General features: G+C 44.1%; 1 protein-coding gene across 27 annotated transcripts in view; it reads right to left on the reverse strand.

The window, feature by feature from the left end:
• Positions 1-626: 626 nt before the first annotated feature.
• The window catches only part of msi2b (musashi RNA-binding protein 2b), a 573147-nt gene continuing 549916 nt past the window's right edge, over positions 627-23857 (reverse strand). For 25 of the 27 annotated variants that reach the window (XM_043718217.1, XM_043718222.1, XM_043718221.1 and 22 more), the window contains 2 exons: positions 21863-21945; positions 627-12358 (listed from right to left, as the gene is read on the reverse strand). In XM_043718217.1, the coding sequence (XP_043574152.1) occupies positions 21904-21945 (42 nt within the window). In that variant the 3' untranslated portion in view covers positions 627-12358; positions 21863-21903. The remainder of the gene's footprint in view (positions 12359-21862; positions 21946-23857) is intronic. The other 2 variants (XM_043718214.1, XM_043718234.1) reach the window with 1 other exon arrangement.

Consider the following 23857-nt stretch of genomic DNA (forward strand, 5'->3'; position numbering starts at 1 on the left):
ATCAGATGTGGTCTATATCTGGTGGAGTCTATATCAGGTGTGGTCTATATGTGGTGGAGTTTATATCAGGTGCGGTCTATATCTGTTGGAGTCTATATCTGATGTGGTCTATATCTGGTGGAGTCTATATCAGGTGTGGTCTATATCAGGTGCGGTCTATGTCAGGTGCGGTCTATGTCTGGTGGAGTCTATATCAAGTGTGGTCTATGTCAGGTGTGGTCTATGTCAGGTGTGGTCTATGTCAGGTGTGGTCTATATCTGGTGGGGTCTATATCTGGTGGGGTCTATATCTGGTGGGGTCTATATCTGGTGGGGTCTATATCAGGTGTGGTCTATTCCAGTGCCTCAGTATTGGATGGCGTTCATTCCATGTTAACATTGGGTAGTGCCTCTATCAGGCATTGTCTATTGAGGGCATATCAATATTGTACAGTGGTGTCAATACTGTACAGACATTGTCCATCAATATTGGGCATTGCCGATAATATAACGGTCTTTATCAGGGAAGCCAGCACTGTGTGGTGTGCTGCCATTCGAAAATGTCAGATTCAGATCAATGTGGCAATATTCCTACTGGCTCTCAGGTTTAATATAAAACACATCAACAAAAACAGCATTCAAAACAATTTATTTTTGAAACTTTTTTTTATTATCTCAGACAAAACACATTGATTTCTGGACCACAGTAGAGGATGGAAACCTTTCACAAACATTTTTTTATTTTGAAAATACAAATATAAAATTATACTTTCCACATCTGTGATGTGAGAGAGCCCCATCCACATATTTTACAACAGGGCTTAGTAAGCCGTACACAGGGACCTGAAAGATGCTTTTTGTTTTAAAACTAGTTGTGTTTACAGTGTTGACAGTTTGGATTTTCATGGTGAGGTGAGAGCTGGGGAGGGAGGAGTGAGTCACAGTGACCCCGAACACCTGCAGGAGCGCCTCTCTGCAAACTTCTGCATTGCCCACATACTCATCTAACGCTATTGCTTTTCTCCATCGATTGGGAGGCTAAGATGGAGCTGAGGCATGTATTCCAGGAAGCCATCTTGACCTAATATGAGGACCATAAACCAGTGACATTCCAAACCCCGATCTGCGGCCAAAGTTTACAAGACTCTATGTGGTATGTGCAAAGGGATCCTTCCTTTCGGTCTCCCCACCACTCAATTATCATCCCCAGCCACCCATCCACCCCTTTGATCCCACATCAGTTGGAAAGACAAGGTCTTTTTGCAAATGCTTCTCTCAAGGCAAGGACTGACTCATTAATCACAAGAGAAGGTGCCAAGACTGGAGCTTCACTTGGTAAAACAATGGCAAGAAACTCAATACTTGAGGGATATTTTATCCGGGTTTTATCTTTTACTTTCCAGAGAGGGGGGATTCAAAACCCTTTAGCCATGGAGGAAGGAAGACTGTGTACATAGAGCCTTGCGTGGTCTCAGGCTGTCCAAGAGTGCCATGTTTCCGTAAGTCTAACCTCCGTTGAAAAGTGGTCAATGACCCTGCTCTTGCAATAACTCAAGCCTCATCAACTGTAAACATCAAACTCTCAGTTATCACTCCTCAGCCAGCCTGTGGACAGAGTGTGGAGACCAGCCCCAGGATAAGACAGTTCCTTGTCTAAACAGAAATGTTCCTCTATCATATTGCAATGTCTCAAAGTACTTTCCAGATCAAGGCTTTCTTCTAGAGCGCAGTACGGTTTGCTGCACGGTCTTAATGTGAAGTAAGGACATTGGCGCCTGACCAGGCAACTGGGGATAGAACAGCCAAGGAAGTAAAAATCAAAACACAAATAATGAGACAAAGCAGTAGACAGTGGAAATACACAGCAGGTGACTGGTTTTACAGACAGCTTGAGTGGACCTTTCATTCTGAGGTCTGGCTTATTATTCCCTTTTAGCAGGAGTCTTATTTTGTCACAATGAAACCCTCTCCTTTCCTTATCATTGAGTGTTGTTGCTTACGCTGCCAATTCAGTCTTCACAATACACGCTGAACAAATGCTGGCTTGCAGCATTGTGTAATTGTACTTGGTGTCGATTTGTTAACAGATTTTTTGAGAATATTGTCCATGAAACGGCATCAAGTTAAGTAACTTTGCACCAAGAGAGAACTGGCATTTCTATGGAGACATTTGCCACCTCACAGCCCAAAGATGATAAAGTGTTTTTAAGTGAAGTTATTGCTGTAAAGTAAGGAATGCACTTATTAATGGAAACACAGCAAGATCCTAAAACAGCGCTGGGATAATAACTGGATCGCTGCTTTCAGTACTGCTGGTTAAAGGACAGCACACCAGGGGAAAATTCTCCCACAAACCCGATTCAAAGTATTGCCATAGAATCATTAATGAGTGGCCAAACAGGGCCTCAGTAAGACATTTTGTCTGAGAGACAGCACCGTTGACAATGCAGCTTTCCCTCAGCATTGCAGTCAACCTAGATTTTAGCATAAGGCAGTGGAATATGACTTAAAGGACCACAACTTGGGTGAGATGAGCCACGCCTGTCCCTCTTGGACCTGAAATCATACTGCCACGATTGAAAGGGCCAAAGTTGTAGAGTTTTACAATACACAGGAGGCCCTTTGACCCATCAATTCTGCACCAACAAGAAAAAAAGGTTTTGGTGGGGCTATAAATTGACTCAAGAGAAATGGGTTTGAGAGGCTCAAGTCTAGTCCCTTGGAACGACAGTACTGGACTGGCACGAAATGGCAACGTTTACTTCAGACAAAAGTGAGGACTGCAGATGCTGGAGGTCAGAGTCGAGAGTGTGGTGCTGGAAAAGCACAGCAGGTCAGGCAGCATCCGAGGAGCAGGAGAATCGATGTTTCGGGCAAAAGCTCTTCATCAAGATGTTTGCTTAATACTAGTTAATGTTGGAAACAGAAAACAATTTCACATCAAGGAGGTACCCTTCTGGAGATTGTGATAGTGCCTGGACAGAATCCATCGTTCACCCCTTTGGGCATTGCTCAAATCACCATAAGTGGGAAATTGGTTAAAATGTTTTCCATTGAAATTCTTTATCTTTGTCTGAATTAGCAGCAATTCAGTGCAGAGCCTGAAATATGGAGCTTTAAAAAGAGGAAGGCTTTCCTTGCATGTTCAGGCTTTGACCGAGTGGTAAGACACACTGACCACCAAAAGTGCTGACAAGACAGTGTAATGTGACCTACACATGTGGACAGCTACATTGCTTAGTTTTCAGGGCAGAATGGTAACAGTTTACATGGAGGGAGACTGCATAAGGCTGAAGGGCAATGGCAAATACGATTGAACTGAACAAACAGCCAGGAATTAAAGTAAATCAAAGGCATCCACACAAAGGAATTGCTGCACTGAATGCTGCAGGTGGAACCTAGAGGCCAAAAGTGAGCTTTTCTCACTCTGTGTGAAAGGAAGACTTGCATTCATATAGCACCTTTCGTGATCTCAAGGCCGCCTAAAGCACTTTACAGTCAATGAAGACTGTTGTATGAAATATTGAAATGGAGGTTGCCAACAAGGGGACAGAGCATGTTAAAAGGCTCTTTTGCAGAACCAACTAAAACTGTTGCTCAAAGTGAAGTCAAAATCACTGCTCTTCATTTCTACCTCTTCTTAGATCCTGGAACCAATCAAGTGGCCCTTTAGAAAGGAGCCACTATTATCCCACTGTAGCACAAAGAAGCTTCAAAGGAAATTTTTAATCAAAATTCATTATACTTTCAGATTCAATGATGTGATCTGGGCCCCCTTGGCGCCTCACACTGGCGGGTGGTCTGAAGTGCACTGGTGGACACCAGATGCTTCCATTCCAGGGACATTCAGGCGTAGATATATCTGCAGAAGAAGGGCAGGTGGTCAGGCTGAACAATAGCCTGCTGCCCTGACCTGAGATTGGCCATCATGCCCTAGCCCTGGAACATGTACAGGTCAGTAGCCGAACAGAAGACTGATACACTCACTGCATTGCTGTGGTATTCCGGCAGAGCGTCAGCCATCTCTCAACAGGACACCTGAAGCATCTTGACATGCTACAATCATATGCAGCTTGAGACGGGAAGCTGGTGGTAGCTCAGAGTGACATATCCACAAAGAAAATCAGGTTCTTCCAAAAGCAGTTGGGAAGAGTGAATGTACTGATGCAGTGATTGGGGTGTGGGTGTTGCTCCTTACAGGCACCATCATTACAATAGTGAGGATCATAGAACCTAAAAACACAACCAGGTGCCCAGTTTCCAGCATTGCCTTCTGCAAGTGTGCTTGATATTTCCTGCTGTTGTGCCCAAGGTTATGCCTCTGTCCAGGGACTTGGTGATGACATGAGAAAGATGGCTCCCTTTTGGCCACAGTGGCCTTTCTCTCGGCCTTGGAGGTGATGGTTCAATCAACGACAGTGAGTGTTAAAACAAAAAGCTCTGGTTCACCACAATGCCAGCACAACCACTCGTTCTGAGTATTTAACAATGCAGTGAGAAGTACAGAAATGGGAACACGAGGAACAGCCCAGTATCCCCACTAAATAAAGCAAGAAATGGGGTAGTCTCTGGACTAGAGGATCAAGACTGAGGGGGAGGGGGCGAAATCTTGAACTATGGAGGGAGGGACTATACCAGTGAAAATTTCAATCTGGGTCTGGACTTCATTGTGGTGATCCTAAAGCTATGTAGGGGGGGGGGGAACGCGGAAGGCATGCAGGAAGTAAAACTTATTTTGTACCAAATTTTGTATGTCTCTCTTCCACCTCATTTGTTTATTGGGTCGTTTCAGACTTTATTGAGACATTGCACAGACTTTGGAACACCGAAGCACCTCTGTATTTCTCAACATAGTCTACAATTCAATCTCCAAAGTAAACAACAAGAGAAGGAGAAGCTAAAGATAGAGTGAAGACGTCTTTACCAGACAGCAGCACAATAATCAGCAGGGCCATAATCAGATTCCAATCTCCAATCAATCCTCTGCAAACAACTTATATTTGTACATTTCAGGTCAATTTCACAAACCAATTGACCATTTAAAAAATAACTTCTTAATCACAACTTGTAGGCAGATTGTTGAAGAGGGAAAAAGTGTCGTGGATCGAATAATGAGACAGTGATCAGTCCAAGACTCACAGAGTCTTGTATGCACGGCTGCAACAGGAATAGATCCACAGGACAAAAGAAACCAGCAGTTCAGCTGCTGATCCACCTGGAGAAACCACATGGACATCTGTGATCCCACTGCATCAAGAAGTCAGCTATCATAGTGTTCTGATCAGATCCCAAATATGCCATCTTGCCTCAAAAACACATCTCTTTCAGGGTCAGCCCTCCTGTAACACCCGCTCCTTTTAAGGTGAGACCAATGGAAGAGTGATACGGCAAGGGATGGCAGTCTCTGAAGCCAGCATTGGCGAACAACTCAAACCGCACCTCAAAAACCAACTCTTGACTTCTGACTGACTTGTAGCAATGAGGTTCCAAGTAACAAACTAGGAAAGAAAGCACAGCAGCATGAGAATATCTCAATTCCCTCCCCAACCCAACCATCCATGAGTCAGTCAAGAGCCAAAGTGGACCCGAGGCAGAGACTGACTATTTTATATTTAGTGCTGTCTGTACTGACATTGCACTGTACACTATGTGTACATTCTGGGCTGTCCTATGTTTATCTGGAATCATGGATCAAATCGTCATATCTGGGCTGACAGGTCTCCCTTTCACAAAACTGTTTGCCAGATAAATTGCTGCAGGAATTGTGTCGCAGTATAATGGGTTGCAATCTTGTGCTGAGCCACATGTAGAGAAGACTGGGCTGATGAGTCATAAATTAAGAACTGTCCCAGAAAGTGTTTTGCAATGTTAATTTCAGTAAGAAAGCTGCTAAGATCAACTGGTCACACCCCAAGTCTAAGACCTGGTGTTGTCATCTCAACCAACTGCTGTGACCACTGTCCATTCATCACCAAGGGAAGTGACCACTGAGCATTCATCACCAAGGGGTGTGACCACTGTCCATTCATCACCAAGGGGTGTGACCACTGTCCATTCATCACTAAGGGGTGTGGTCACTGTCCATTCATCACCAAGGGGTGTGACCACTGTCCATTCATCACCAAGGGGTGTGACCACTGTCCATTCATCACCAAGGGGTGTGACCATTGTCAATTCATCACCAAGGGGTGTGGTCATTGACCATTCATCAGCAAGGAGTGTGACCACTGTCCGTTCATCACAAGGGGTGTGGTCACTGTCCATTCATCACCAAGGGGTGTAACTACTGTCCATCCATCACCAAGGGGTGTGGTCACTGTCCATCCATCACCAAGGGGTGTGACCACTGTCCATTCATTACCAAGGCGTGTGACCACTGTCCATTCATCATCAAGGGGTGTGACCACTGTCCATTCATCACCAAGGGATGTGACGTTTGTCCATTCATCACCAAGGGGTGTGGTCACTGTTCCTGCATCACCAAGGGGTATGGTCACTGTCCCTGCATCATCAAGGGGTGTGACCACTGTCCATGCATCATCAATGGGTGTGACCACTGTCCATGCATCATCAATGGGTGCGACCACTGTCCATTCATCACCAAGGGGTGTGGTCACTGTCCATTCATCACCAAGGGGTGTGGTCACTGTCCATTCATCACCAAGGGGAGTGGTCACTGTCCATTCATCACCAAGGAGTGTGACCACTGTCCATTTATCACCAAGGAGTGTGACCACTGTCCATTCATCACCAAGGGATGTGACATTTGTCCATTCATCACCAAGGGGTGTGGTCACTGTTCCTGCATCACCAAGGGGTGTGGTCACTGTCCATGCATCATCAATGGGTGTGACCACTGTCCATTCATCACCAAGGAGAGTAGTCACTGTCCATTCATCACCAAGGGGTGTGGCCATTGTCCATTCATCACCAAGGGGAGTGACCACTGTCCATTCATCACCAAGAGGAGTGACCATTGTCCATTCATCACCAAGGGGTGCGGCCATTGTCCATTCATCACCAAGGGGTGTGACCATTGTCCATTCATCACCAAGAGGAGTGACCATTGTCCATTCATCACCAAGGGGTGTGGCCATTGTCCATTTATCACCAAAGGGTGTGACCACTGTCTATTTGCTATCAACTGGTATCACTACTGTCCATTCTGGTGTGGTCACTGTCCACTTTCTACTTGCCGTAATATCTATGCCAATAACATCTTAATCTGGCAGTGAACAGTCTTCACTCTGAAGATGAACAATATCTAATTACAAACATTAACTGGATAAGTAAAACTAAACTAGCCAACTGAATGATCTTCCATTGATAAAATTAACTAGTGCCCTAGGTTCTCATATCCTGTAATTATCTGCAGCACTGACAGCAGCAGTAGTGTTGTTACAATGGACTGTGAGCTCCTGACAGCAGAGCTACAATAGACATGTAGTGCAGCATCCCATTAACATTCTCTGTCTGCAATAACTACCATGTCAGAGCTATCCTTCTCTGTTTCAAATTGCTGTCGGAATTGGAGATTGTCTGTTTCTGGCCATCTCACATGTAGACAGTTCAGTGCCAGGACTGAGAATGAACTAAATTCACAACGACCAGAGGGCAGTGTCACTGAGTGATCAAACAGATAAAAGTAAGCTCCTTGCTTCGGTCCACATCTCTTCATGATGGAGTATCCCATCTACATTGAGTTGCTCGGTGACTGAAATCCAAAGGGAACCTCCCAACAATGCTCCCATGCCTAGCCCCAAAAACTATATCACAGCCACCTTAGTTCCTGACCTCCCTTGGCATTCCCAAAAACCAAAGAAGAAAAAGATGTTGACTCTGTCAATTTGCATTAGTGCTGAGCACTGGTGGTTCTTGCCTGAGGCTGCAATTGTCACATTAAAGCAAATCCTGGTCTAACAAATTAATTCCAAAGACATTAAATAATTGAGCCAACGGCCAAACACGTCAATGGGTTTTAGCACAATTTGGAAAGTGCAAATATTGCTCATTTCTGCCATGTGTAAGTCATTAGTGAAGTTCCCCTTGATCATGGAGTTTATGGTCTGACTGATTCAGCACTGCATTGGGGGCAGGACCAACCCTTTCCTTCCCGTTTGAGTCTTTACTATTTCTTATCGGTAAGGTCGAGGTGAGGTCAAAGTGTCACGAGGTCTCAAATTCAGAAACGAGGTGAAATGAAAGAATTATATCCCTAGTGGACCTGGGACATCCTAAAGAACTTGACAGCCCCTATCTGCACAGCATAGCAATTTGTAAGGGAGAAGGAGGCATGAGTACTTGAAATTAATCGGAACAGGATCTTCCTTCAATATCCCAAGTGTGGTCACTCTTGCTGCTGAGGCCAGTCAAGTGCCTTGGGCTGCCTTTCATGGTGTCATGTGGATCTTAGGTCCTCTCCCTTTCTCTCCCCTCCCAGCCACTTGCCAATTTAAACGGGTGAGGGGGGGGCAGCTATTCTCCATGTAGAACTATCAAGGGAACTGCAGAGCGATGGCAAACTGACAGGTGGCACATAACGTGACCGCATCTAGCCTGGGATGGAGGTTGGACCTGCGGCCGTCACTGTGGCTCATCCCTAATTCCCCCAACATTTTCCCAGACCCAGCCCCATTTCCCCCTCCCCATTCACCACCCAACTCCCCGAGCTCCTCACCTCAGCTTCAAGTTCTAACAGCAGTGCCTTAAATGCACAAAGTTCAGTCAAACAGCTTTCAGGTCAGAAAAATCACCAACACTTGCCCAATGAATTGAAACTAGTCTAAGCAAGATGTGTAACATTCATCAGCTGTAAACTGTTGTACAATGAAAAATAAAATTTGAGCAAAACAGAGCCATGCTACCTTAAAGTCCAAGCTACAAGACCAAATTAAAAAATAAAAATTGTATGGACTCTTCTTAAAGTGACAGAATATTCAGTCACAGAAAACCTTAACAAATCCAACGCTCTAGACAAGTGAGAACTAAAGTGAACCTTACTATATAGGCAGACACATTAAAACATATTTTATTTCGTCAAAAATATCTGTGCAGTGGGCCACTGGGACTGTGGTTTATGTGTATATAAACATTAAAACTTATCACACAATCACTTTTTTTATCAATTTCATCTGAGCTTTTAAAAAAATATGGATTCTTTTCTTAATAAAATCATTTTCATAATTATAGCTTGTGTCCCTCTTAAAAATAATAAAAACCCAGTTTTGCATATCTAGCATTAGCATTTAAGGTAGTATGGCAACCCCTTTAAAAAGACAAGGGTGGGGAATCCACTTAATGCCTTCCATATACCAGCATTAAAATGTCATGAAAGCTTTGGTTAGTTGAAACCATGTCAGATCAGCAGAATTGCCCCAACATTATAATGGTTAGTAATTACCTTTTTCTTAATTATTAATTATTAAATACAGGAAATCCTATCCTTACTGGTCCTAGATCTCATTTAACTACATCTAATAACTTGTATTTATGTTTTTTTTCCTTTAAAAAATTTTTTTTAAACTTTTTTTCTCCTCTTTTAACTTACAATACATCTACAACTAATACTCAAGATTTATTATTGGCGAGAGAATTATTTTGTCTTAAAAATCACTATGCTAAGCATCAAAGACAGCACTCTAGGACAATAGCAACTGTATACACTAGCAAAAATACATCAATGACTAACAATGAAGCAGGGTGGAGGGGATGTGGAAATGTATCTCTGTGAGGTGAAAGGGAATGAGGGAAAAATAAAATAAACTAGGAAAAACAGTTCAGAATTATCAACAAACCCCCCAAAAATATATATATATTTATTTATTAATACAAATGTTCCCTGATTACAATCAGATCTTAGGGAACTATGTTTTTCTGTTTTTCCCAAGAACAATTTCTTTCTTTAAAATGCGTGTTATTATTTCAATTTCGTGCCTCAATCAAATCTTTTCTCACTTATAAAAATCTCTTCGCATCCAGCGTTTTTACAAACCAGACAAAAATAAAACAGGGAGTAAAAACAAATGTGTTTTTTTTCTCTCTTTTAAAAACAACCCTGACAGGATCCACTGTTGTTTTAATGTCATAATATTTGACTGCCTCTATAGTTACCTGCTTCTGTGTCTAGTCAGGCCGTATGTTAATTGCTAACTCTTCTGTAACCTATCTGGAAACAATAATCCAGGAGTGCAGCAGCTATGAATCAGTGTATTAACAAAGAGTCTAGAGTACCAAATTTCACATGTTGAAGAAATACTGCTATTTCTCTTCAAAAAAACCCAGATGATTTGTTGCTTTGTCTTACAGTAAAACACAATAAACTAACATTCCCACTTCATCATCATACCACCTAACAAGATGTCAATCTATTGGCTGTTGGAGCCCTACTTGTCTCAATTTAATTTAAAAATAAAAGACAAATGTAACAAAAAGAAATTAGACTATCCTTCATACATCTCCCCCCCCGTCTAAGGGGATCCAGGACCATAAAAAAAATGCCAAATAATTAACATGTGCAAATAGGAATTGTCAGTTTCTCCCTACCAATCACAGTGCAACGATTGTTAAAAAATGTTATTTTAATTATCTTTAAGTCTACAATAAATTAATCTTTAGAATGCTTCTATGCTGAAACCAATACAGCACTGAGGTATTCGTGAAAAAGAACCTTTCTTTTTGCTCTCAATTCAGTAATACAGAGTAAAATGGATAATAGGCTCGTGTGAGTTCTGCTTTTGTACTGCCTTACTGTACATCCCTACTCAGGCAATACAGTAACTGACAGGGTACTTGCCGAACAACAGATTAAGGAGAGAAAAGCAAATGGTTGAAACGTGACAATATTTAGCCACTTATAATTTCGAGGCTGGAGAGACAGAAACTCTTAGCCTGTTCATTTTAACAAACAAAAATCAATTCAAGTAATTAAAACTTGTTTGTGGATTATTTCTTCAGTCCGTGAAATGAAAAAAAAAACATTTTTTTTTTCATTTCTCGATGTGAAATAAGAAACGTATTTATAATTGAGACAACCCTAGACTGAAGATGCTTTTCTGGAGCTGACTAGAAATTAACATACTGGTAATGACGCGAGTACAGTCAGTAATTCCGTCAGGAGCTTTCTACAGAGCAAGCTAAACAGTGTTACACTTAGAATTATTACAGTGCCGCCCAGGTAATCAGGCGTGATAGCATTTCCAACTTCCCTCTAACTTACAGATTCTGTATTTCACTAAATGTGCCACTATCCCTGAGCAGCACCATAAGCATTGTTAAAAAAAAACCAAAACATTTGTACCCCTCACTCTTTCTCAGTCTCTCTCTCTCTCCGAATAGAATATGTGCAGCCACTTGGAATAGTTATTTACAGTATTTGAGAGTTCACAAACTTCAACGACAAAAATAAACGCCTTATACTATAATCACCGCCTCAAACGACGACCCAGAAAATTAAACACAAACCCGTGGAAACAGTACTTATAGAAAAAGGACTTGGAAAATAAATCTCACAGTCCTGACCTTATTGCCAAAAGTGGAGCTAAACAAGATACAATTGCAGGACAAAAAAATAGATCTATTTCTGATCATTACTTTTCCGCTCCTTTTAGACAGTAACATTTATAACAGAAACAGTCTTTCCCCCGTCGCCCTGTTTCACTGACTTTAGGCAGTAGTCTCCCCATGAGGAGACACGAGTTCCATCCCTCCCAACACCTCCTTCTGTCTTATTCCTCACTTCTGTTTCTGTTGTTTTAGCTGAGTCACACCGCATCACTCCCCTTTCCCCTTCCAAACACCAACACCAACACCAGCCCCTCCCTCCCATCACCACCCCTCCTTAAACACTTACAAGTCTTCAGAATTTGTAAAATCTGGGATGGGGGAGGGGAGGGGGGGGGGGTAGGCTCTTGTGAATGGAAAACAGGGCTCTTTCCCAGTCAAAGTGACACACACACACACACACACAAAGTTTAAAGAGATTACATTGCTGATTAATGTATCATATACAGTCTAAGAACTACATAACTAGGCCAAACACAAATAGCAGGAAAAAAATAATATTTGTGATTCAAATAAATTTCAAAATAAATCAAGAAACACTAAAAAGACTATTATTAATCATTTAAAATGCCATATTCTTTTTATCTTAAGGTTATTATAATACAGTAGATCACTGAGATGATGCAATTTAATTTCTTTCATTTAAAAAAAACACCATTAGTCCACAGACTACCACCTCCAGTTTTCTTTGCTCAGTGATGATGTAGTGCCTGCTTGTGAGTATTTTGTTAAAAGTTTTCTTCTTCGCTTTAATGGCATCACCTGAATATGGGACCAGTCAGAAAGTTCGGCCGGTCTCGCAAGGTGCTCCTGATAAACTCTGAGGAGGCGAGGGTGAGGTGAGGGAGAGGGGGACAGGATGGGAGAGAGAAGAGCAGAATTATGTTAACTCACAGTACTGGACGTGCTCTTAAACAACAACAAGAACTAGACACGACACTACACGAGACAAGGAAACTAAACGCAATGGAGGATGTATGGGACTTTGGGAAGAAGGGGTAGACTGTATTTGGCACAGAATGCTACATGAGTAACCGAGAGGGAAAGAATATTGTAAAAAAGCAAGTCAAGATACACTCAGTGGGTCTGAGATATTTTCTAATCAGCCTCTTTAAGGATATTATTATACACCTCTGGAGTAGGCAGGACTTTAAATTAGATTCCCCTACTGTGGCAACAGGCCCTTCAGCCCAACAAGTCCACACCGACCCCCCGAAGAGTAACCCATGCAAATCCATTTCCCTCTGACTAATGCACCTAACACTATGGGCAATTTAGCGTGGCCAATTCACCTGACCTGCACATTTTTGGACTGTGGGAGGAAACCCACGCTGACACAGGGAAAATGTGCAAACCCCACACAGACAGTCACCCAAGGCTGGAATTGAACCTGGGTCCTTGGTGCTGTGCTGAAAATGTGTTGCTGGAAAAGCGCAGCAGGTCCCTGGTGCTGTGAGGCAGCAGTGCTAACCACTGAGCCAATGTGCCGTGACTTGAATCCAGGCCTTCTAGCAAAGAGGGAGAGACATTACACTGCGCCACGACAGCCCCAACCGTCCAGAGTCTGATTTGATTTTTCCAACCAACCTGTTCAGAAATGTTATTACACATCTCTGGAGCAGGTGAGACTTGAACATGGGTCACTTGGTCCAGGGATAGGGACATTACCAGGCACTGCAAGAGGCCCCTCAGTGGATCTGATGTTTGACTTCTCAATTCTTGCCAGCTGAGCCTCATAATCTACCCTCATTGTTGCCCTCGTCTTGGGGTCAATGAATATCTCTAACCATGAGGAAACAGACATCCAAGTTCAAAATAGCCTGGAGTTGCCTAAAGCATTGCCTCATCGGCTCCCCCACTGGTAATGTAGTGTCATGACGATTCCTTACTTGTAAATCTCCTTTGCTGTTCTGTGCCTTTCTACCCACCCTCCATAACATTAGGCACTACCATCTGTCAGGGACCAGATTAATCAGCTCACCAGCATGGTCCAGGCCTGACATGTGATTTCCTACTTGCTCTTGATGGTGGGGTGGAAGGGTTGAAGATCTTATTACAGCTACCCATCTTCTCCCCAACTGTGTGACTGAGACCTATAGTGGGTTTGCTTAAACATTTGTTCATAGGGGCATCACTGTAGACCAGACCAGTTAAGGATGGCCGATTTCTTTCCCTGAAGGGCATTAGTGAACCAGTTGGGTTTTTTTTGTAACAATTAGCAATGATTACATGGTCACCATTAAGCCACCGTTTAATTCCAGAATTTTCAAAATTGAATTCAAATTTCACCATCTGCCACCGTGTGATTTGAACCCATGACTCCACTGAACATTAATCTGGGATTGCTGCATTATTAGTCCAGCGACAAAGCCACAACATTACCTCCTTCCCTGTGTGGGTGAGCATGGATAGGAACTTCTGCAACTCACACCCCTCCCCCCCCAATCACATTTCCTCCCCTTCACAAATCCTGTTTGTTGACTTGATGTAACACCCCATTTCCCTTTGGCAGTTTATCTGTCTGGAATTTTTATCTGCAGACAATCTGGATGAAGAGTGAGTGGCAAGGAGCCAAAGTTTGGAATACAATTAATATACTGAGCATTGTGCTTTCATTATACAAATAATGTAACAGTATTAATTATTTTCTATTCTGCGTGTCTTCCTGATAAGTTGAATGTGTAAATGTTTTACACAAATCCAGTATAAATGAAGGGAATTTCAGTTTGATATGTAGCCAATTGTTCCTTCCCCCACATATTTTGATCCTGTGTTGACATTGTGTAACACCAGTGTGTGAATATATTGCTTTGGTCTAATACTTCTGTCCCTTATTGTGACAGAGTCATTTTAAATAATTTGATAGACAGCTCGACTAAATTAAGGAAAGTGAATGTGTTTAATTGGGGAGCACTTTCTAAGAAGAAGTACAGCTCAGATAGGCCAAATGGTCTTCCTTTGGTGCTGAACTTTTCTTTGTTCTCATATGCCCTTAACTCCTGGCATTATTGCAAGATCCTTGTTATATTTTGACGGTGCAGCATTTCAATCTTTCAATGGTCTCCTGTTAAATACAGTACAGTCGGAGTCCCTCTGATTGAGAAGTAGATTAGTCTTTCTTTGCAGCTCCTGACACCCAGAAATGTAAACGTTAAGCATTTCCCAGTATGGGGTTGCAGCTTCAAATTCAGGGCAATGGTCCTGCATTTAGCTGGCAAAACTGGGGCCTGGGTTCAGTGGGGCCTGGGTTCAGTTGGGGCCTGGGTTCAGTGGGGCCTGGGTTCAGTTGGGGCCTGAGTTTAGTGGGACCTGGGTTCAGTGGGGCCTGGGTTCAGTTGGGGCCTGGGTTCAGTGGGGCCTGGGTTCAGTTGGGGCCTGGGTTCAGTTGGGGCCTGGGTTCAGTGGGCCTGGGTTCAGTTGGGGCCTGGGTTCAGTGGGGCCTGGGTTCAGTGGGGCCAGGGTTCAGTGGGGCCTGGGTCCAGTGAGGCCTGGATTCAGTTGGGGCCTGGGTTCAGTTGGGGCCTGGGTTCAGTGGGGCCTGGGTTCAGTGGGGCCTGGGTTCAGTTGGGGCCTGGGTTCAGTTGGGCCAGATAAGTTTTTGGGCAATCTTCCATATCGCAGCCTCCACCACTAGCACTCTGGGAATCCCAGAGCATGGTTACCCGGGATGGCAAAGACTGGACTGCATGATCGATGACAGCCATGAATTTGGATTTTCTTCACAAATGTGTTTCGCAGGAGGAGGCAAGTGTGGCTCTTTGGAATGGAGAAATGGGCCTCAATCTGGGAAATTAAACCAAGTGGAAGACAAAACTTAGTCCACCTCAGCCTGTGGTACAGAAGGTACAGTATGGGAGGTACAGAAATTCACCATGGCAACCAGAAGCTCAACTTGGACTGATCTGTGAGCTTTTATGAGACTTGGACTAGGGCTGCACAACCCCACAGTAAAAGCAAAGCATCTTAACTGGCAAGCCAGAAGGGCATGCACTTGGTCAAATTAGAACACAGACATGAGCACAGACCGAGCTGGGAAATTGAAGGATGCCTCTCTGATCAAGGCTGGCCATTGACAGTAGCATAGCGGCAAATTACTGAGGACGCTGAACCTGTACTGAAAAGAAAGAAATGCTGGAAGTCACAGCTAACATTTCAAGTCTAGGTGGCTTCTTCACCTGATTAGCTCGCTCTGTCTCCATGGATGCTGCCTGACCCTGTGATGTCTAGCATTTTCTGTTTTGGATAGTCATGTGGTGTGCTCAGAGCTAGAGTGTCCACTGCTGGACAGCACTGAGTCCCGGTGCTGTGCAAATGCAGAGGTGAGGACTTAGTGGTATTGTCGCTAGTTGGTTAATCCAGAAATCTTCGGAGTCCTGGGTTCGAATCTTATCACGGCTGATGGTGGAATTTGAATTCAATAAAAATCTGGAATCAAAAATCTAAGGATAGCCATATAACCATTGTCAATTGTCATACAGACCCATCTGGTTCACTAATGCGCATTAGGGAATAAAGCTTGCTGTGTTTTAGGATGGGCCAGAAATGCTGGTTTGGCCAACAATGCGCACATCCTGTAAGTGAATAAAACAAAGAAACACAAGGCCAGGTCGTAAGGAGGAGGAGCCAAATGGGTCTGGTATTAATAGCCAGGACACTGGCAGAAAAGCCAATGCATTAATAGGGGATATGACAGAACAGGATAGGAATTGAGTGGATTCCAAAGACATGTCGGCTTCTGTGAGACTATTCCATTCTAGGGCTCGTTATTCCATAGATAATGCAACATAGAGAAGGAGAAATTGGTTGCTTATTGTTACAATGAGGTGAGAATTCAGTCTGGATCAGTAGCGCAAGACAATTTCCTCATATTATTTCAGCATTTTGCAAAGTCTAAAAGATGGGGCAGGCATCACCTTGCTGGACTTTTGTGCACTCTATTAATTGGGGCTGGTTAGTTGAGTTAGCTGGATGGCTTGTTTATAGCACAGAATAACACCAACAGCACAGGTTTAATTCCCACACTAGTTCGGGTTACCATGAGGATTCAACTTCACCCCTTGCCTGAGGCCTAGTGACCATCACCCATTTGAACAAAGAGAGCAGCCCTATGATATGGTAGGATTAGGACAACTTTATCTGAATCAATTGCAAATGCAGGACTTTCATAAATTGGGAATTTTATGGCCTGAGCTTGGCTTTCCATCGATTGATTCCCAATTATTTGATTTTCCAAGAGTGCAATAGCGAATGGAATTTCTGGAAGATCCACTCTAAAAATGTACAGCCAGTATGGGAAACCATTTCCTGCTCACCAGTGTTTTTCCACATTGTTTACACCCTCACTGGTCTTTGGGAGCTTGATCCATGTCTTACACCAATAATGCTCAGTCCGACAAGTCAAAGACTTTGGCTCGAATATGCTGCTACTTAGAGTCATTATCACACAGAAGGAACCATTCAGCCCATGATGGCTCTTTGTATAGCAATCCAGTCAGTCCCATACCCCCACTTCACCCTTACATCCCAATGTTACTTTGGAGCGCTCATCCGATTTCTTTTGGAAATCAACGATTGACCTGGTAAGGATAACAGATTTCCTTCCTGAGTAGGGAAATTTAAAAAAAATTATTCATGGGATGGGGGCATCGCTGGCTGGGCCAGCATTTATTGCCCGCCCCTAGTTGCCCTTGAGAAGGTGGGGGTGAGCTGCCATCTTGAACTGCTGCAATCCACCTGCTGTGGGTTGACCCACAATACCCTTAGGGAGGGAATTCCAGGATATTGACCCAGTCACAGTGAAGGAACACCTATATATTTCTAAGTCAGGATAGTGGGTGGCATGCAGGGGAACTTGCAGATGGTGGCTTTCCCATGTATCTGCTGTCCTTGTCCTTCCAGGTGGAAGTGGTCATAGCTTTGGAAGGTGATGCCAAAAGATCTTTGGTGAATCTTTGGTGCATCTTCCCTAGATAATACACACTGTTGCGACTGACTGTCGGTGGTGGAGGGAGTGGATGCTTGAGGATGTAGTATCAATCAAGTGGGCTGCTTTGTCCTGGATGGTGTCAAGCTTATTGAGTGTTGTTGGGGCTGCACCCATCCAGGGAAGTGGGGACTATTTCTTCATAGTTTTTGTGCCTTGTTGATGATGGACAGGCTTTGGGGAGTAGGAGATGAATTATTTGCCGCTGTATTCCTAGCCCCTGACCTGCCCTTAGGCCACTGTGTTTAGTGGTGAGTCCAGTTGAGTTTCTGGTCAATGGTAACCCCAAGGATGTTGATACTGGGAGATTCGGTGATAGTAACACCATTGAATGTCAAGGGACGGTGGTTAGTTTGTCTCTTATTGGTGATAATCATACCCTGGCATTTGTGTGGCGCAAATGTTACTTGTCACTTGTCAGCCCAAGCCTGGATGTTGTCCAGGTTTTTACTTGGTTTGGAAATGGACTGTTCTTGCCTCTGAGGAGTTGTGAATGGTGATGAACATTGTGCAATCATCAGTGAACATCCCCACTTCGGACCTTATGATGGAGGAAGGTCATTGATGAAGCAGCTGAAGATGGTTGAGCTGAGGATACTACCCTGAGGAACTCCTGCTGAGATTTCCTGGAGCGGGGATAACTGACCTCCAACAACCACGACCATCTGTGCCAGGTATGACTCCAACAAATCGAAAGTTTGCCCTCTGATACCCACTGTTTCCAATTTTGCTGGTTAACACCTCATTATCAGGTATGCCTGGTGCTCCCCCTGGCACACCCTCCTGCACTCTCCCTTGAACCAGGGCTGATGCCCTGGCTTGATGTAATGGGTGAATGGGGGATATGCCGGGCCATGAGATCTATAGATTGTATTGCGTAGAAATCTGCTGCTGTTAATGGCCCAAAGCGCCTCATGGATGACCAGGCTTGAGTTGCCATTTCTGTTTAAGATCTGTCCCATTTAGCACAGTGATAATGCCACACAACACGATGGAGGTTATTCTCAATGTGAAGATGGGACTTTGCCTTCACAAGGACTGTGCAGTGGTCACTCTCACCAATAGTATCATGGACAGATGCATCTGCAGCTGACAGATTGGTAAGGATGAGGTTGAGTATATTTTTCCCTCATGTTAGTACCCTCACCACCTACCACAGATCCAGTCTTGCAGCTAGGTCCTTTAGGACCTGACCAGCTTGATCAGTAGTCCTGCTGCCGAGCCACACTTGATGGTGGACACTGAAATCCCCCACCCAAAGTAGGTACTGAGCCCTTGTGACCCTCAGTGCTTCCTTTAAGTATTGTTCAACATGGAGGAATACTGATACATCAGCCGAGGGAGGGCGGTATGTGATAATCAGCAGGAGGTTTCCTTGCCCATGTTTAACCTGAAGCCACAAGACTTTATGGAGTCTGGAGCCAATGTTGAAGAATCCCAGGGCAACTCCCTCCCGGCTGTATCCCACTGCGCCACCACCTCTGCTGGGTCTGTCCTGCCGGTGGGACAGGACATATCCAGGTTTGGTGATGGTATGGTCTGGGTTAGTGTCTGTAAGGTATGCTTCCGTAAGTATGACTATGTCAGGCTGTTGCTTGACTGGTCTGTGAGACAGCTCTCCTAATTTCGGCATAACCCCCCAAATAGGTGAAAGTGGGTTCTGCAGATGCTGGAGATTAAAAGCAAGATTAAAGTAGTGCTGGAAAAGCACAGCAGGTCAGGCAACATCCGAGGAGCAGGAAAGTCGACATTTCAGGAATTCCTGATGAAGGGCTTATGCCCGAAATGTCAATTTTCCTGCCCCTCGGATACTGCCTGATCTGCTGTGCTTTTCCGGCACTACTCTAATCTTGACTAGCCCCTGAATGTTAGCAAGGAAGACTTTGCAGGGTTGATGAGGCTACTTCTGCCGTAGTCTTTTCTGGTGTCTAGGTCAATGCCAGATGGTCTGTCCAGTTTCATTTCTTTGAGACTTAGTAGCAATTGATACAGCTGAGTGGCTCGCTCGGCCATTTCAGAGGGCAGTTGAAAGTCGACTATGTTGTTGTGGGTCTGGAGTCACATATAGACCAGACCAGGTAAGGATGGGGGATTTCCTTCTCTAAAGGCAGTAATGAACCAGATGGGTTATTCCAACAATCGTTTCATGGTCATCAGCCAAATTGTAATTCCAGATTTCTTTTTAAATTAAATTAAAATTCCATCAGTCTTGGCAGGATTCAAACTCAAATGCCCCAGAGCACCAGCTGAGTTTCTGGATTACTAATCTAGCAATGATACCACTAGACCACTGCCTCCCCTAAGCAGGAGTGTGCCTACAGAGCATTGAAGATGGATGGTGGTGGAAATTTCTTCCCATTTTGTAGTCTGTATGGAAGATATCTTTGAACCTTGACAATGACCTTTTGACCTTCTCAATGTCCTTTGACCTTGGGACCATCTCCCCATCATCAAAAGAAAGCATGGATAAAATTCAAGGGCTTTCTTGATGCCTGTGTTTTAGGACAACATAGTGTGTGTTCACCCGTACAACTAAGCAACTTCCAGCACCTTCAATACATGGACCCGGACACAAAACAGGTCCTTGCATTAAAAATAAATGATGTTTATGTCAGTCATCGAAATGAGAGAAAGGAAAAGCAGAGAGCAATGAAAACAGAAAGGTGCTGGAGAAACTCAGCAGGTCTGGCAGCACATGTGAAGAGAGAAGCACAGTTAACATTTCAAGTCTGACAATGGCTCTCTCTGCCAGACCTGCTGAGTTTTTCCAGCACTCTCTGTGTTTGTTTCAGATTTCCAGGTCCGCAATGTTTTGCTTTCAGCCAATTAGAGGCAAGTGATCTTGACCTGGAGTGAGGTACGACATCAGGTATAAGCTCTTGGGGGCAGCTAGCTCAGTTGGCTGAATGGCTGATCAGTGATGCCAACAGTGTGGGTTCAATTCCTGCACCAGTTGAGGTTACCATGATGGGTTCTCCCCTCACCTGATACCTGCTGCTGCTCAGGTTAAACAACCACCAGTCATCCCTCTCTAATGAGAGAGCAGCCCTGTGGCCTGGTAAGACTGTAGTGACTTTACCTTTTTATATGAGCTGTTTCTGGTGGTGTTGCTGCTGAGATCGCTTCTTTAATACAGCATCAAGGGATTTTGAACGTCAGTAGTGTCTCCTCCCTCAATGTTCAATCACTATGATTTTGTTTACTCATAGAATCCCTACAGTGTGGAAGCAGGCCCATCGAGTCCACACTGCCCCTCCAAAGAGCATCCCATCCAGACCCAACCCCTATCCTATCCTGTAACCCTGTATTTCCCATGGATAAGCTAATCCACTTAGCCTGCACATCCCTGGACACTATGGAGTAATTTAGTATGGCCAATCTGCCTAACCTGCACATCCCTGGACACTACGGGACAACTTAGCTTGCCCAATCCACTCAGCCTGTACATCCCTGGACACTATGGGACAACTTAGCATGGTCAACCTGCCTAACCTGCACATCTTTGAACTGTGGGAGGAAACTGGAGCACCCAGAGGAAACCCACCAGACACGGGAAGAATGTGCAAACTCCACACAGACAGTCGCCCGAGATGGAATCGAATTATCACACATCAGTTCGTTGTTGTTTGCTAGTCAAGGTGATATGCGCCAAATTGGACAGTAAGTATAGAGCTGTTGACTTCTCAATGGGTGCCAAGGATGCCAAACGGACCATTCTCAGTCCCCATATTGTCCTGGCCAAAGGGTGCCACACTACCTGTGCACAAATCTGTCTCATGCATGTGTGGCTGTGCAAAAACAAAATTTTAAGTGGCCGTATGCAAATAAATCGCTCGCCAACTGCAGAAAACGTTGTGCCAGGCCAGCATCTTATCCCTCAAAGGTTCAGCCCAACTGCTGCCTGAGCAAGCTTGCTTTGTGCAAATTGGCTGTCTTATTTCCTGTAGTACATCGGTGACTACACTTCAACGGTGCCTCTCCATTGCCTCTTTTGGGAGGTTCGCAATGTGCTACGTCAATACAAGCATTGTTGTCCTTTCCCAAAGAGGAAATATCTACTGCCCAGGCGCTATCCACACCCAGATAGAAAAAGAGAGAGAGAGAGAGGAGACAGAGAGCGCAGGGATCCATTCAGATCACTAACCTATCACTAACCAAGGCCCTTGTTGCATTCTGCCCTCAGATTGTGTCACAATGGAAAAGCAGTGATTAGGTAAATGAGGGTTACAAGGTAGGATGGAAATGTGGGGGGTGTGTGTTGATGGATTAGCTACCTTGGGAAAAGCAAAGGAGGGGAAATGGGATGGAATATATTACATATAGAGAAATAATATGCAATACCTCAAACCTGAGATGGTAACCAACCAACCACCTGTTTGCTTTCAATGGTATCCATTTGTGAATGCCGTCGCGATCAAGGGTCCCTAAAATTGTACAGTTATTATGTCTGTCAGTGCTTGATACAAATGCAAACAAGGAAACATGTCTCTTTCTCTTTACTTTCTTTAACCAAGAAAAAACTTGCAAACACCAAAAGTGATGATTTCGCTACAGGAGGTGACCTTGAATTGGGTCAATTAAGTGGTGGCTTCTCAGAATCATCTTCCTCCCTGACTGAATAGCCAGAAATAAGCCAGCAAAGTCTGAGGGGAATGAGGGAAACTCTCAAAAAGCTCGAAGAATCAATGTGGGTTGGGAAGTTTCAATGGCCCAGTTTGTCAGCATCCATATTATCCCCGTCATTTGAACCATCTTCCTCCAACCCATTCAACTCTTTCCTTACTATTTGGGAAAGATGTTATTTTAAGTTGAACTCTACACCAACTCATCACGTAATGCAACAGATGTCATACATTTGGCCTCTTCAGTCACAGATACTCTGTGATCTAAAGGGAGGCAGGTATGTAAATCAATTTTTACAGACAATTTCTCACAATAATCCAATAGTTAACAATTGCAACATTAAATTAGAAATAGATATCAATTTAAGTGTTGCTTTCTCACTATAATACATCCATAACGATCAGCATCTTTATTAACGGGATCAGTGGCTCTTCGTGCCATAACTTGCTACTCTTTCTATAAGGAAAGAGTATAGAGTATAGTTTCTACATTCTGTTCCTATAACATCCCTATACTATTGAGGTATACCTCTATGCAAAGAGTCCTTTATATTAGGGACTTGAACATCTGTGTTTTAGAGACTTGCATCTCTGTACACTGGAGACCTGAACATCTGAGCAGTAGGGACCCAAACCCCTGTATATTAGGGACAGACACCTCCGAATATTAGAGACCTGAACCTTTGTATATTAAGGACCTGAACATCTGTACATTAGGGACCTGAACCTTTGCATATTAGAGACCTGGATCACTGTATATTAGGAATTTTAAGGACCTGAATCTCTGTTTCAAGAGTAATAGAAGCAACAAATCATATTACACACAACTCATGTTTTGAAGCTCACATGTATATTGGAAACATGGAATATCGGGATCTGGACCAGGAACATATTGTATTCGAATTGACCAGTTCTTCATTGCATCACAGTTTGGAGAGGCTGTCAATCCCCAGTCTACCCTGATCTGTTTTCCCAATTTGTATTCTCAGTTGTGATAACCAGTTGTGGGGTTATAGAATGGACCAACTTGTCCTGGTAAATGTATCCCTTTAAAACCATCACCTTTTGGCCTGGTTAGTGGGGGGAGACGTCGAGTAGTGATTAATGAACTCTGGGCTTGCTGAGTTCAGTACTGAAGGACAAGGCTGACTAGTCTTTCTGCCGTACACTGACTCCATCCTGCCTTATGTCCCACCCTAGTGACTAGGATCTTACATTGCTGTTGGTTGTCAAAAACCCTCCAATATTTGGGCAAAAGGCCCATTCTTCAGGGACAGCCAATGTAGGCCACTTCAACCAAAGAAGCTCTTAGGTCTATCTCTGCCCTCCCTGTGAACATATGGACAATGCCCCTGCACGGAACAGAAAGCAGAGTCTGGTGCCCAGCCCCACTGCTAAGCTGGCAAACCCAGCAAACAGCAGGAGTCCCCCTCCTCCAGGAAGCTCAGTGTTAAATCCGGCAGCCCAGCGTGGATTCAGAAAATCTCAGAAAGATTCTGGTGGTTTAACTCATGATGGGGATGAGATGGGACAGGGCAGAGGGGAGGACACAGGCCTGAGTCAGAATCAATCTGTGGCAAGGGATGGGATAGGGGATTGGGAAACAGCAGTTGCTGTTCCCCAGCCCCAGGAGGTGGTCACACCATTTACAAAGCACTGATCCTGATAGGACGCAACTGGGAAATGAGCAGACATCAAATGTCACTCCATTCCT

The sequence above is a fragment of the Chiloscyllium plagiosum genome, chromosome 28, assembly GCF_004010195.1.
Source record: "Chiloscyllium plagiosum isolate BGI_BamShark_2017 chromosome 28, ASM401019v2, whole genome shotgun sequence".
In the NCBI taxonomy this organism is placed as follows: domain Eukaryota; kingdom Metazoa; phylum Chordata; class Chondrichthyes; order Orectolobiformes; family Hemiscylliidae; genus Chiloscyllium; species Chiloscyllium plagiosum.